Raw genomic sequence first — 16,217 nt, 5'->3', positions numbered from 1 at the left:
TTTGTAATTTTACGTTTCTATAAGATCTCCTCTCATTCTTCTGAATTCCAGCGCGTACTGTCCCAGGCGACTCAATCTCTCCTCATAGTCTAACGCCCTAATCCTGACTTGGAGATGAGATGAAATGGGAACATTCATCAGTACAGTCTATAAGACAATAGTGGCTTAAATGGCAGTGGTTTCACATACATTAATGTCTACATATGGAACTGTATCCTGATGAACTTTACTGCGGGGAACGTATTTGCACTATTGCTACGTTACCTTTGGTTTTGCTGCTGGAGTATCAGAGGAAGCAGGTTGCACTTTGCCCTGTTCAAAGAAACAGACTTCATCAGATTTGTCTAATACCCATCAGAATTATTTGGAATTGAAATCAAGAATTAAGCTGCAACACAAAATGTCAAAGTAATTCAGAATCCGGAAGCACATTAACGCACTGCTACCGTTAATCACATCACATCGGTGTCCAATTGAAAATGCATCTCGGTTGGATAGAATTAATTAGTGGAAGTTACAGAATAAAATTATTCAGTGATTTGTAGTTTGATAACTTTCCATGAAATTGCATAACCTGGAATATTAGCATTATTTGTTTCCCACTGGAAAACTACAGTATCTTTCCTAGTTGTTTCATGCATAGATAGAATTTTAAAATTCAAACTCTGTAGAAGATTATTGACTTAGTTCGAAGTAGTTGTTAGACCAGACCTTCGTATCAGGCTGCTCTTTAAATCTGTACTCAGGCGGTATTGAGTCTTCCCGTTCCCCCACTCGTTCACCCTTCTTCTTAGTTGAATCTGGTTCCTAAAAATTTGAGAAAATAATTCGATGAAAGCAAAATTCACTTGATTGTAAATATACATTGGCAATTAATTGTGCTTTAGAAGATTATTTTTGAAATTAAAATGGTAAAACTAGCATTTAGGAAATTAGTGAGGAACTGAAAAGACTGCCTAGCAGTTTAACAGTTAAGGTTCAGCAATTCCTTCCCCAGACCATGCTGTTTTACTGCCTCTATCTTAGACTCAAAGAAGATAAGAAACAGAAGCAGAATTAGGCCATCAAGTATACTCCGCCATTCAATCATGGCTCATTTATCTTCCCCGTCAACCCCATTCTGCTGCCTTCTCCCCATAACCTTGGCAATTTACTAATCCAGAACCTCTCAACCCCTGCTTTACGTATATTCATTGACTTGGCCTCCACAGCCATCTGTGGCAATGAATTCCACAGATTCATCGCCCTCTGGCTCAACAAATTCGACTTCATCTCTGTTCTTAAGGGATCTTTGTATTCTGAGGCTGTATCCTCTCGTTCTCATGCTCTTTATTGCTGTGTAATGAACCAGGTTTGATTATGGAGCTTAAGGTCAAGGAACCCTTGGGAGGTAGTGATCATAATCACTCAACTTCTCTCAACTTCACTTACACCATCAGTGATCTGTTCCCACAAACTACAGACTCACTTTCAAGGACCTTATATTCTGAATATTTAGTGCTAATCTATTCATTGATTTTTTTCTCATTCTTTTTGTTGTAACTATACAGGGTACTGGTGAGGCCACACCTGGAATACTGTGTGCAGTTCTGGTCTCCATAGTTGAGGAAGGATTTACTGGCTTTGCAGGCAGTGCAGAGGAGGTTCACCAGGTTGATCCCAGGGATGAAGGGGTTAACCTATGAGGAGAGATTGAGTTGCCTGGGACAGAAGAATGAGAGGGGACCTTATAGAAACACACAAAATTTTGAAAGGGATAGATAAGAAAGAAGTAGGAAAGTTGTTTCCATTGATAGGTGAGGCTAGAACTGGGGGACATTGCCTCAAGATTCAGGGGAGAAGATTTAGGACGGAGATGAGGAGAGTCCTGACGAAGGGTCTCGGCCTGAAACGTCGACTGCATCTCTTCCTAGAGATGCTGCCTGGCCTGCTGCGTTCACCAGCAACTTTTATGTGTGTTGCTTGAATTTCCAGCATCTGCAGAATTCCTGTTGTTTGGAGATGAGGAGAAACTGTTTTTCCTAGAGAGTGGTGAATCTGTGGAATTCTCTGCCCAGGGAAGCAGTTGAGGCTTCTTCATTAAATATTTTTAAGAAACAGTTAGATAGGCTTTTACATAGTAAGGGAATTATAGATTATGAGGAAAAAGCAGGTAGATGGAGCTGAGTTTATAGACAGATCAGTCATGATCTTATTAAATGGCGGGGAAGGCTCGATGGGCCGGACAGCCTACTCTTGCTCCTATTTCTTATGTTCTTACATATTTGCACAGTTTGTTTTGTTTTTTTTTTGCACATTGGTTGCTGTCCATCCTGTTGGGCGCAGTCTTTCATTGATTCTATTGTGTTTCCTGTATTAACTGTGATTGCCCTGAGGAAAATGAATTACAAGGTTGTTTATGGTGACATATATGTACTTTAATAATAAATTTCCTCTGAACTTTGATAGAATTCACCCTGCAGTCTGAGAGGGAGAAGATAAAGTCAGATGTATCAGTATTACGGTGGAGTAAAAGGAATTACAGAGATATTAAAGAGGAGCTGTTTAAAGATTATTGAAGGAGACACTAACAGGGATGACAGCAGAGCAGCAATGGATGGAGTTTCTGGGGGAAATTTGGAAGACGCAGAATGAAAGCATCCTAAAGATGAAGTAGTATTCTAATGGGAGCATGAGACAACTGTGGCTGACAAAGGAATTCAAAGACAGCATAAAAGGAAAAGAGAGGACATACAGTATAATATAACAACAATTAGCGAGAAGTTAGAGGATTGGGAAGCTTTTAAAAACCAACAGAAGGAAACTAGAAAATCCACAAGGAGAGAAAAGATGAAATATAAAGGTAGCTAGCTAATAATATAAAAGCTTTTTCAGATATACATATAAAGAATAAAAGAGAGGTGAGAGTCGATATCGGACCGCTAGAAAATTATGTGTGAGTAGTAGTAAGGGGGACAAAAATGGTGGATGAACTTAATATGTATTTTGCATCAGTTTTCACTGTGGAAGACACAGTGTATGCCAGAAATCCGAGAGTGTCAGGGGGCAGAGGTGAGTGTAGTTGTTATTAATAAGGACAAGGTGTTTGGGAAGCTGAGAAGTCTGAAGGTAAAGTCACCTGGACCAGATGCACTTCACCACAGGAATCTGAAAAGGTAGCTGAAGAGATTGTGGAGGCATTGTTGACACGTTCGATGTCAATGATTTGGATGACAGTATTAATGGCTTTGTGGCCAAGTTTGTGGACAGTACAAAGATAGGTAGAGGGACAGGTAGTGTTGACGAAACAGGGAGTCTGCAGAAGGACTTTAGCAGATTGGGAGAATGGGCAAAGCTGTGGCAGATGGATTACAGTGTAGCGAAATGCATGGTCATGCACTTTGGGAGAAGGAATTAAAGGTGACTGTTTTCTAAACAGGGAGAAAATTCAAAAATCAGAGGTGCAAAGGGACTTGAGAGTCCTTGTTCAGGATTTCCTACAGGTTAACTTAAATATTGAGTTGGTGGTAAGGAAGGCAAATGCAATGTTAGCATTCATTTCGAGATGACTCATAAGAGCAAGGATGTAATGCTGAGGCTTTATAAGGCATTGGTGAGACCACACTTAGAATACTGTGAGTAGGTTTTGTCCCCTTATCTAAGAAGATGTGCTGGCATTGGAGAGGGTCCAGAGAAAGTCCACAAGAATGAAAGAGTTAATGTATGAGGAGCGTTTGATAGCTCCGGGTCTGCACTTGCTCAAGTTTAAAAAAATGAGAGGGGAATCTCATTGAAACCTATTGAATATTGAAAGGCCTAGACAGAGTGTATGTAGATAGGATGTTTCCTATTGTGCGTGAGTCTAAAACCAGAAGGCACACCCTTAGAATAGAGGGACGTCAATTTAGGACAGAAATGACGAGGGATGTCTTTGGCCAGAGGGTGGTGAATCTGTGAAATTCACTGTCATGGTTGGCCAAGTCACTGGTATATTTAAAGTGGAGGTCGATAGGTTCTTGATTAGTCATGGCGTCAATGGTTATGGAGAGAAGGCAGGAAAATGGGATTGGGAGGAATAATAAACAAGCCATGATGGAATAGTGGAGCAGACCCAGTGGACCAAATGGCCTAAATTCTGCTCCTATGTCTTATGGTCTTAATAAAACTAGTTATTACTTATAGGTCTATGCAACGAAAAAGTAGATTTCATGAACAGATGAATAGTGACTTCACCATAAAACAGACCAATGTATGATGCTGTGATAAGAAGCACTTACAAGGACAGCAGATAGCTGGAAATAAATTATATTTGTACCTTCACTGGAGGACCAGTGTACTTAGGAACTGACTGGTCCGGCGCTTCTGATGGGAGGGTTTGTGCAAGCAGGTCGAGTGCGTCTTTATCCTTTCCAAGCAAAAATATAATTTCAGTTCATGAAAAACTTCAAACTACAAGCCAGTGGAAAAAAAAACAACAATACTATAACTTTAGATTCTTGCAGGTTTTTTTTGGAAATTTTAATTTTTATTTCCATTAACAAATTTAAGCCTGTTCTGTGGGGTATGTGACTGTGAAAAACCAGAGGAAAATGTTATTTCCCAACTTTCTTCTCCTGTAGGGCCCACTCACTACCAGGTCTCTCAAGAACAATAATGGTGACATTCACACTGAATGTCTGGTCAATTAAAACCTACACTTGTGAACTTCCACATGCAGCAAGAAGCACAGTGAGGGCAAGGGTCAGATGTGTCTGACAATGGTTAGTGTAAAATATAAAACCAATCTCTGAGTGTTTAGTCTGCACCTGGAAGAGTATGCTGGATTCGCAGACTCAAGTCGGAGATGATTTTGCTCATCAATAGAGCAGAAACACAGATGTAGACATTAGACTGGCATGGAAACACCAATGCATTTGAGTGGAAAATCCTACAAAAAGTAATAGGTACACCCCAGTCTATCACAGGTAAAGCCCTCCCCACCACTGAGTACATCGAGATGAAACACTGTCGCGGGAAAACAGCATCCATCGTCAGGGGCACCCACCATCCAGGGCATAGTCTCTTTTCAATACTGCCATTGGGAAAAAGGTTCAGGAGTCTGAGGACTCACACCACCTTTGAACCAAAGGGGAGATCTTCACTCAACCTCACTTGCCCCATCACTGAAATGTACCCACAGCCTATGGACTCACTTTCAAGAACTCTTCATCTCATGTTTTCAATATTATTTATTATTATTATTTCTTTCTTTTTGTATTTGGACAGTTTGTTGTCTTTTGCACACTGGTTGAGCGTCCAAGATCATGTGGTCTTTCATTGATTCTATTATGGTTATTATTCTATTATGAATTGATTGAGTATGCCTGCAAGAAAACGAATCTCAGGATCGTATGTATTTGTACCTTGATAATAAATTTAGTTTGAACTTTAAGAGTTAAAGAAGACTCTCATGATTTTTGAATGGGATCTGATGAATGATCTCCAAAGGCATCCTCAATCAATCTGCTTCTGTAATGTTACTGACAGTTTCTGTACACTTCACATTTTATTCTCTTCCACTCACCTTCTTACCAGGTTGACTTGCAGAAACTGAAGCAGCCGTTGAAGCCTGCAGAGGTGCCTTTGCAAGAAAGAAAGCAATATTTCCATTATTACTTTGAATTCATTGGGTGGCATGGTACAGCTTGCGTGCCAGTGGTCGGAAGATCAGGGTTCAATTCCCGCCACTGTAAGGAGACTCTTCATTTTCCCTGTGATCACATGGGTTTTCTCCGGGTGCTCCAGTTCCTTCCCACATTCCAAAAGGTGTCCGGGTTAGTGTTGATAAGCTGTAGGCATGCTACACTGGCAGTGGAAGCATAGCAACACTTGCGAGCTGCCCCCCCAGAACATCGCAAACGATGACACAAATGATGCATATCACTCACTGTATGCTTTGATGTTTTAATGCACAAGTGACAAATGAAACTAATCTTTAATCATTTCTATTTAATCATAAGTTTTCATTAGTAATTTCATGCTACTGAAACTATTTTTGCCCATATTCATAAGAACTCATTGTGATAAACACAGTCATATGAGGTGCTCCAGCCTATAGAGGGACATAATTTGTATCAATAGGGGGAAATGAACCAGGATAAATGTGGGAGATATTTCTAAACATCTTGAAGTATTATTTTGAAGTACCTACCATTGGGCTCATTTTACTTTTCTGTGGATCTGGTGAATGCTTGAGGTCAAACTACACAAGTGTAATGAATGATGTGAGTCTGCAGAAAGATATGGAAAGTGAGTGGGCAAAGGTCTGCCAGAGGGCATGCGACGTTCGTAAGTGCCAGGGCATCCACTTTTGAAGAAAGTGTAGCAGATCAGTTTATTATGTAAGTGGTGAAAGACTGCAACATGCTGTTATGCAGAGGGAATTGGGAGTGCTCAACCATGAATTACTTAAGGTTGGTTTGCAGGTACAACAGGTCATCAGGAAGGCAAATGGAATGTTGCCCTTCATTGCTATGGGGATTGAATTTAAGAGCAGGGAGATTATGCTACAACTGTACAAAGTACTGGTGAGGTAGGACCTGGAATACTGCATACAGTTCTGGTCTCCTTACTTGAGGAAAGATCAAGTTGCTTCGGAGGCAGTGCAGAGGAGGTTCGCCAAGTTGATTTTGGAGATGAGGGCATTAGCCTATGAGGAGAGATGGAGTCGGAGAGATGGAGTCACCTGGAACTATACTCCCTGGAATTCAAAAGAATGAGAGGGGAACTTACAGAAACATATAAAATTATGAAAGGGATAGATAAGATCAAGGCAGGAATATTTTTTCAATGGTAGGTGAAACTAGAACTGGGAGACATAGCCTCAAGATTTGGGAGAATACATTTCAAAGTTCAAAAAGTTCAAAGTAAATTTATTATGAAAGAATGTGTGTGTGTATATATACACACACACACACACACACATACATACACACACACACACATCACCATATACAACTCTGAGATTTGTTTTTAGGGGGGGCATTCATACAAGAAATACAAAATACAAGAAACACAATAGAATCAGTGAAGGACGGACAAATAACCAGTGTGCAAAAAGCAACAAGATGTGCAAATACAAAAAGAAGGAAGAAATAAAAGAAATAATAATAATAAATAAATAAATAAGCAATAAATATTGAGAACATGAGATGAAGAGTCGTTGAAAGTGAGTACCATATATTTTTGTAGGTTGTGGGAACAGTTCCGTGATGGTAAGTGAAGTTATCCCCACTAGTTCAATAGCCTGATAGTGAAAGAAGATGAGAAGAAGCTGGTTTTCCCAGAGAGTAGTGAATCTTTACCCAATTTCCCTCAGGATCAATAAGGTATGTCTATCTACCTCTCTATCTATCTTTGGAATTTTTAGCCCAGAGAAACCGTAGAGCAGAAGTTTCCAACCTGCGGTCTATGGACCCACAGTGAAAGGTAGGGTCCATTGTATAACAAAGGTTGGGAATCTGTGAATAGAGGCTTCCCCATGAAATAATGCTTCAGACAATGTTGGATATATTTTGCACAGCAGTGGAATGAAGAATGATGGGATGGGGAAATGGCAGGTGGATGGAGCCGAGTCCACAGCCAGACCAGGCATGATCTTACCGAATGGCGGTGCAGGCTCGATGGGCCAGATTGCCGACTTCTGCTCCTGTTTCTTACGTCCTGACATTTGACCTCAAGCTATACAGGCACAGATGATGAGTAATCTGAAGGTTACATTCCTCCATCCCTATCACATCTGGCTAGATTAGGATTGGAATCCGGCTAGTAGGTACAACCTCAAGTTGTATTCAGCAAAATAAAGGAAATAATTAGCAGGTCTTCATCTGCCCCTACCCTTTACCCTGTTCACCATGAGTGTCTGTGGTAGGAATCAGGATGAAAGTGTTCTACTTCAGTTCTGACCTCAACATTTTGTGAAGGCAGTAAAATGGAATTGAATGAGACAAAAATCTGTTTCGTTGTGACTAAACAGATATGTTTTACTGCAATGTATCTTCACTTATTGAGTCAATTATTGATCCCTACAAACTGCCACTATTATTGATCACATAGATTTCTCTGACTAATTGAAAGGCAGAGTATCCCCAGGGGCCCCTACTTTATCCTGGATATTGTAGAGGCATTTCATGGATTTTGTTTTATGAATCGCCAGGCAGGGTATAAACCAATATCTGTTTTTTGTTGCTTTTGTTTTCCAGATAGATTAAAATTGGTTCTTAAAAAATAAAATTCACATCTTGTTCATTAGGAAGGGCAATTCAAAGTTTTGAAACCTTTCTCCGACCAATCTTTTTAGAACGGGTAGAAATGGGAGCAGTTTATAAAGGAAGTCACTGAGCCAAGGGCCTGGACATTTGAAGGTACAGCAACTCATGGTGGAGTGATTAAGACTGGGACTGCACAGGACAGCAGAAATCTCAGGCAGTTCTGTTGTCGGGAGGATTATAGGGATGGAGACAATTAAAACCATGGAGAGATCTAAAACAAGGAACAGGTGTAAACCAATGTGCTGATGATTGAGATTCTATGTAGGTCAGTGAGCTCAGTAGTAATTGATTAAGGGGAATTGGTACAAGTTAAGATATGTGGTGCTGAGCTCCTAGTTAATGATGGTTCAAGATGAGAGGTGTCAAGAGTGATGAGGTAGTTCATAACAACAAAATAATGGCTGAGGGATTAATCAGGCAGCGGTTGGAGCTATGCAAAGATACAAGAGCAAGAAAATTAATCTTCGTGAGAGTGTAGATCGGCGAGCAGTCACTAAATTTCAAGTCAATCAAATTTTCATATCACCTGGTTCAGTTTTGGCAAATTGAACTGAACTGAATATGCCTGGACTGGTTGCATGATTTGTAGCTTGGTGTTTTATACTCTCTGTTTTTTGCTCATTTATTTTTGCTATTTACGCGATGTGTTCTTTTTCTTGCGCATTGGGGATTTAATGTTTTTTCTTTGAACAGGTTCTTTCTTTGTGTCGTGGCTGAATGTGGGAAGATGAAACACAGAGTTGTATACAACAGCACACATACTTTGATAATAAGTGCACTTCGAATCTTTGAATTGTTAGGGAGAGGGTTGGAGTCAGGCTAGGGATCAACCTCTTTGCAGGGAATCTCAAAAACTAATACCTTTGCCTTTGATAGTGATTTCAATAGGTTTTCCATTCATTCGGCACATTAATGCAGCAAATACACAGAGCTTAGGGATTGACAGAGGTAGTGACAATGGAGAACAGAATATCAATGATATATAGAGAACCTTACGTGTTTTTCAAATGCTAGTGCAATGGGGCAGTTTGTAGTGAAAACTAGGAGGTACCGAATATTTAGTAAATCAGAAAAGGTGACACTCTCTGCCAGTGATACAAAAATGAAGCCATCGTATGTAAAAATGGAATCAGGCCAGTGGAGCCAACCAGTTGGATGACGAGGTGAGCCTTTCACCTTCAGTCCCCAACAGTAAGGTGCGAGTCATACCTGCTGCTGCAGAGAGGCTGGCGCTGCCGAGCATTTTGAAATTGTTGCCGTAGAGCTTTGGACAAAATCAGCTGACAACGAATCCAGGACATCATTTTCTGACAAAGTCTGTGACAACAATAGATAATTGTAGTTAAAATACCTCAGAGTTATTTCAAGAATGTAAAGATATTAAATCACTGCTGTCAGTGGGAAACATGATAAAGTCCTGTGCCCAAAAGTGTAGCACATGTCAGTATCTGAGCACAGCAATGTGAATGAGATATTGTTTGATTTAAGCAGAGCAAGTTCAATCAATATACTTACAAGATCTGTAGATGACGGCATTAAGAGTCAGTCATAGAACACTACAGCACAGAAACTGGCCCATCAGCCCATCCATGCCAAACTATTATTCTTTCTAGTTTATCAACCTGCACCTGAACCATAGCCCTTCTTAACATAGAAATCATAGAAAATAGGTGCAGGAGTAGGCCATTCGGCCCTTCAAGTCTGCACCGCCATTCAGTATGATCATAGCTGATCATCCAACTCAGAACCCTGCACCAGCCTTCCCTCCATACCCCTGATCCCTTTAGCCACAAGAGCCATATCTAACTCCCTCTTAAATATAGCCAATGAACTGGCCTCAACTGTTTCCTGTGGCAGAGAATTCCACAGATTCACCACTCTCTGTGTGAAGGAGTTTTTCCTAATCTCGGTCCTAAAAGGCTTCCCCTTTATCCTCAAACTGTGACCCCTCGTTCTGGACTTCCCCAACATCGGGAACAATCTTCCTGCATCTAGCCTGTCCAATCCCTTTAGGATTTTATACGTTTCAATCAGATCCCCCCTCAATCTTCTAAATTCCAACGAGTATAAGCCTAGTTCATCCAGTCTTTCATCATATGAAAGTCCTGCCATCCCAGGAATCAATCTGGTGAACCTTCTTTGTACTCCCTCTATGGCAAGGATGTCTTTCCTCAGATTAGGGGACCAAATCTGCACACAATACTCCAGGTGTGGTCTCACCAAGGCCTTGTACAACTGCAGTAGTACCTCCCTGCTCCTACACTCGAATCCTCTTGCTATAAATGCCAGCATACCATTCGCCTTTTTCACCGCCTGCTGTACCTGCATGCCCACTTTCAATGACTGGTGTATAATGACACCCAGGTCTCGTTGCACCTCCCCTTTTCCTAATCGGCCACCATTCAGATAATAATCTGTTTTCCTATTTTTGCCACCAAAGTGGATAATTTCACATTTATCCACATTAAATTGCATCTGCCATGAATTTGCCCACTCACCCAACCTATCCAAGTCACCCTGCATCCTCTTAGCATCCTCCTCACAGCTAACACTGCCGCCCAACTTCGTGTCATCCGCAAACTTGGAGATGCTGCATTTAATTCCCTCATCCAAGTCATTAATATATGTTGTAAACAACTGGGGTCCCAGCACTGAGCCTTGTGGTACCCCACTAGTCACTGCCTGCCATTCTGAAAAGGTCTCATTTATTCCCACTCTTTGCTTCCTGTCTGCCAACCAATTCTCTATCCACATCAATACCTTACCCCCAATACCGTGTGCTTTAAGTTTGCACACTAATCTCCTGTGTGGGACCTTGTCAAAAGCCTTTTGAAAATTCAAATATACCACATCCACTGGTTCTCCCCTATCCACTCTACTAGTTACATCCTCAAAAAATTCTATGAGATTCGTCAGACATGATTTTCCTTTCACAAATCCATGCTGACTTTGTCCGATCATTTCACCGCTTTCCAAAGGTGCTGTTATCACATCTTTGATTACTGACTCTAGCAGTTTCCCCACCACCGATGTTAGGCTAACTGGTCTATAATTCCCTGGTTTCTCTCTCCCTCCTTTTTTAAAAAGCGGGGTTACATTCGCCACCCTCCAATCCTCAGGAACTAGTCCAAAATCTAAAGAGTTTTGAAAAATTATCACTAATGCATCCACTATTTCTTGGGCTACTTCCTTAAGCACTTTGGGATGCAGACCATCTGGCCCTGGGGATTTATCTGCCTTTAATCCCTTCAATTTACCTAACACCACTTCCCTACTAACATGTATTTCCCTTAGTTCCTCCATCTCACTGGACCCTCTGTCCCCTACTATTTCCAGAAGATTATTTATGTCCTCCTTAGCGAAGACAGAACCAAAGTAATTATTCAATTGGTCTGCCATGTCCTTGCTCCCCATAATCAATTCACCTGTTTCTGTCTGTAGGGGACCTACATTTGTCTTATCCTTCATATCCATCCCATCCATGTACTCATCCAAATTTCTCTTAAATACTGAAATTGAACCCACATCCACTTTCTGTTGGCAGCTCGTTCCACACTCTCACCACCAGCCTCTTAGTGGAGAAGTTGCCCCTCATGTTCCCCTTAAATATTTCACCTTTCACCCTTAACGTTTGTACATTCTCCTTGTGACTGTGTGGGTTTTCTCCCGATTTCCTCCCACAGTCTAAAGACATATCAGTGGGTAGGTTAATTGGTCATTGTAAATTGTCCTGCGATTGGGCTAGATATAAATTGTGGGAATGCTGGGTGGCGCGGCTTGAACAGCTGGAAGTGCCTATTCTGCACTATACCTCATAGGAAATAAAATATATAATATTGGATTTTAAAGCACAGGCGCCTGGTGGTATTGATTTATTCAAGTATAGCTGGAAGAAGTTAACTTTAGGAAAACTCTTCCAAAGAAAAGAAAGTGTGCATTGTACTTTCTCTATTACCTTTGGTTTTGGATCAGTAGAAGGAGGCAGCTGTCCTTTATCCTGTTACAAAAAAACAAACTTCATCAGATTCCTCTTGCAAACGTCAGTAATTATTACAAGTTTAAATCAGATGAATAGACACAAAACTATGGCGAAACATGTCAATATTCAGAAGCAAATTGACACACAAAAATTGTGCCAGCCTCACTAAGGGAATGAGCTGAATAGCAAATATGTTTATCTATTATGGACAAATCATTGTTTTGTGTTTTTTAGCTTCAAAACATTAAAGTAAATCAAAGGAAGACATGGGAGTCCGATATGTGAGCCTAACTTTAGGTTTACTTTAAGTGAGGCACACACATATCAGGTGGTAGTGTCATGACCTGTGAAATTCACATACAGTGCCTATAAAAAGTATTCATCCTTCTTAGAAGTTTTCATATTTTATTGTTTTACAACATTGAATCACAGTGGCTTTAATTTGGCTTTTTTGACACTGATCAACAGTAAAAGACTCTTTCATGTCAAGGTGAAAACAGATCTCTACAAAGTGATCTAAATTAATTGCAAATATAAAACACAAAATAATTGATTGCATAAGCATTCACCCCCTTTAATATGACACAGCAAATCATCACTGGTGCAGCCAATTGGTTTTAGCAGTCACATAATTAGTTAACTGGAGATCATCCTGTGAGTCAATTGATTGTAGTAAAAATACTCCTGTATCTGGAAGGTCCAACTGCTGGTGAGTCAGTATCCTGGCAAAAACTACACCATGAAGACAAAAGAACACTCCAAGCAACTCCACAAAAAGGCTATTGAAAAGCACAAGTCAGGAGATAGATACAAGATAATTTCCAAGTAACTTGGCGTACAGTTAAGTCAATTATCAAGAAATGGAAAGAATATGGCACGGCCGTAAATGTGCCTAGAGCAGGGCGTCCTCAAAAACTGAGTGACCGTGCAAAGGGGGACTAGTGAGGGAGGCCACCAACCCTGGAGGAGTTACAAACTTCAGTAGCTGAGAGAGGAGAGACTGCGCGTACAACAACTGTTGCCCGGATGCTTTATGGGAGAATGGCAAAGAGGGAGCTTCTGTCAAAAAAAACTCACATGAAATCTCCAGCATCTGCAGATTTTCTCTTGTTCATGAAATCTCGGCTAGAGTTTGCCAGAAGTCATGTGGGAAACTGAAGTTAGCTGAAAGAAGGTTCTATGGTCAGGTGAAACCAAAACTGGCCTTTTTGGCCATCAAACTAAATGCCGCATATCATCAAAAACACACCATCCCTACCATGAAGCATGGTGGTGACTGCATCAAGCTGTGGGGATGCTTCATTGCAGCAGGTCCTGGAAGGCTTGTGAAGGTAGAGGGTAAAATGAATGCAGCAAAATACAGGGAAATCCTGGAGGAAAACCTGATGCAGTCTGCAAGAGAGCTGACTTGGGAGAAAATTGGTTTTCCAGCAAGACAATGAACCCAAGCATAAAGCCAAAGCTACACAGGAACGGCTTAAAAACAACAAAGTTAATGTCCTGCCATGGCCAAATCAGAGTCCAGGCCTCAATCCCAATGAGAAATTGTGGCTGGACTTGAAAAGGGCAGTTCACTCACGATCCTCATGCAATCCGACAGAGCTTGAGCAATATTATAAAGTAGAATCGGGAAAAATTGCACTGTCCAGATGTGCAAAGCTGATAGAGACCTATCCACACACACACATACACAAGGATTTAATTGCTGCCAAAGGTACATCTACTGAATACTGACTTAAAGGGCGTGAATATTTATGCAATGAATTATTTTGTGTTTTACATTTGTAATTAATTTAGATCACTTTGTAGAGATCTGTTTTCACTTTGACACGAAGAATTCTTTTCAGTTGATAAGTGTCAAAAAAGCCAAATTAAATCCACTGTGATTCAATGTTGTAAAACAATAAAATATGAACACGTCCTGGGGGGGGGGGGTGAATACTTTTTATAGACACTGTATTTTTAAATATAACCTGTAGTGAATTATTTAAATGAACAAGTATGTTCAATCAATAACATATTTACGAGATCACTGTAATGTTACTGAAATATTAAATACACGACATCGTAGAAGATGATATTATTAATTAGTTAACAACTTCCATTTTTTAATATTCTATCAGATTATTTGATCTGAGGTATTAGTATTATTTGTACCATTCCAATAAGAGCACTTTTTATTTAATAGGGAACAATTAGAGAATCTCCCTTGGATGTTCCACACGTGGATAGATTTTGAAATTCAAATGCATGCTTCAAAGTGATTGCTAGACCATACCTTTGCATCAGGCTGGTCTTTAAATCTGTAATCAGGTGGCAGTGTGTCATCTCGATCTCCCATTCGTTCAATATGTTGCTTGGTTACATCCGATTCCTTAAAAATTAGATCAAAGTAGAATTTATGTAAATGCTCTGTGCTTTGTTAAATGGGTACCCCAGTAAAACTTGTTAAAAGTAATCAAGATTACTTGTTAAAAGTAATCATTTAACAAGCTGATAAAGACTGAAAAAGCTGTCTATAGATGACACCACTGGACTATGTTGATTGTTGGCGCAAAACAATGCATTTTACAGTATGTTTTGATGTACATGTGACAAATAAAGCTCATCTTTAATCTTTAACGTTATCATTTTGGGCGTAAAGCTCAGGATTTCCTCCCTAAACCTACCTTCATCATTATATCTTTCTCTTGTACCTCAGCACCCCTAATATTTTTGACCACTGATACTTGCGTACCAGTACGTTTAACATGCTGCTCCAAAATGATCCTAATTAAATTCTATATATCTTCTTCTCTATCACTCCTTATGAAATAAGTTTATCCATCCTGATGATCACTCTCTGTACAATGCATTATGTGAGTTTATGTCAAACTCCATTTGATAAAACCTGTGGTGAGACTTTCATAATTAAAATGTATCCTTCAAATATACTTACTGTCCACTTTACTAGGTACACCTGTACACCTGTCATTGAGGCAAATATCTAATCAGCCAATCATGTGGCAGTTACTCAATCCATAAAAGCATGCAGACATGGTCAAGAGATTCAGTTGTTGTTCAGACAAAACATCAGAATGGGGAAGAAATGTGAACTAAGTGACTTTGACTTTGGTATGATTGTTGTTGCCAGATGGGGTGGCTTGAGTATCTCAGAAAGTGCTAATCTACTGGGATTTTCACACGCAACAGTCCCAGTTATGCAAAAAACAAAAACATCCAGTGAGTGGCAGTTCTGTGGGCAAAAACACCTTGTTAAAAAGAGGGAGGTCTGAGGAGAATGGCCAAACCGGTTCAAACTGACAGGAAGGCAACAGTAGCTCAAGTAACCATGTGTAACAACAGTGATGTGACTTCCTAACAGGAAGACCACAGTCTGTGCGGATTGGTGATAACATATCCTCCTCACTGACAATCAACACTGGTGTACCTCAGGGGTGTGTGCTTAACCCACTGCTCTACTCTGTGTATACCCATGACTGTGTGGCTAGGCATAGCTCAAATACCATCTACAAATTTGCTGATGATACAACCGTTGTTGGTAGAATCTCAGGTGGTGACGAGAGGGCGTACAGGAGTGAGATATGCCAACTAGTGGAGTGGTGTCACAGCAACAACCTGGCACTCAACGTCAGTAAGATGAAAGAGCTGATTGTGGACTTCAGGAAGGGTAAGACGAAGGAGTACGTACCAATCCTCATAGAGGGATCAGAAGTAGAGAGAGTGAGCAGCTTCAAGTTCCTTGCTGTCAAGATCTAACCTGATCTCAACATATCGGTGTAATCATAAAAAAGACAAGACAGCGGCTATACTTTATTAGGAGTTTGAAGAGATTTGGCATGTCAACAAATACACTCGAAAACCTCTATAGCTTTATGGTGGAGAGCATTCTGACAGGCTGCATCACTGTCTGGTATGGAGGGGCTACTGCACAGGACCGAAAGAAGCTG

At 40.4% G+C, this 16,217-nt stretch overlaps 1 protein-coding gene across 7 annotated transcripts in view; it reads right to left on the bottom strand.

The window, feature by feature from the left end:
• cast (calpastatin) overlaps positions 1 to 16,217 on the bottom strand; it is a 206,002-nt gene that overhangs the window by 79,344 nt on the left and 110,441 nt on the right. For all 7 annotated transcript variants that reach the window (XM_063068584.1, XM_063068580.1, XM_063068585.1 and 4 more), the window contains 7 exons: positions 14,546 to 14,641; positions 12,244 to 12,285; positions 9,498 to 9,605; positions 5,543 to 5,599; positions 4,295 to 4,384; positions 712 to 807; positions 265 to 312 (listed from right to left, as the gene is read on the bottom strand). In XM_063068584.1, coding sequence (XP_062924654.1) covers positions 265 to 312; positions 712 to 807; positions 4,295 to 4,384; positions 5,543 to 5,599; positions 9,498 to 9,605; positions 12,244 to 12,285; positions 14,546 to 14,641 — 537 coding nt within the window. The remainder of the gene's footprint in view (positions 1 to 264; positions 313 to 711; positions 808 to 4,294; positions 4,385 to 5,542; positions 5,600 to 9,497; positions 9,606 to 12,243; positions 12,286 to 14,545; positions 14,642 to 16,217) is intronic.

Source organism: Mobula hypostoma, chromosome 16 (genome assembly GCF_963921235.1).
Source record: "Mobula hypostoma chromosome 16, sMobHyp1.1, whole genome shotgun sequence".
Classification (NCBI taxonomy): domain Eukaryota; kingdom Metazoa; phylum Chordata; class Chondrichthyes; order Myliobatiformes; family Myliobatidae; genus Mobula; species Mobula hypostoma.
This window is presented reverse-complemented; position numbering and strand designations above follow the sequence as displayed.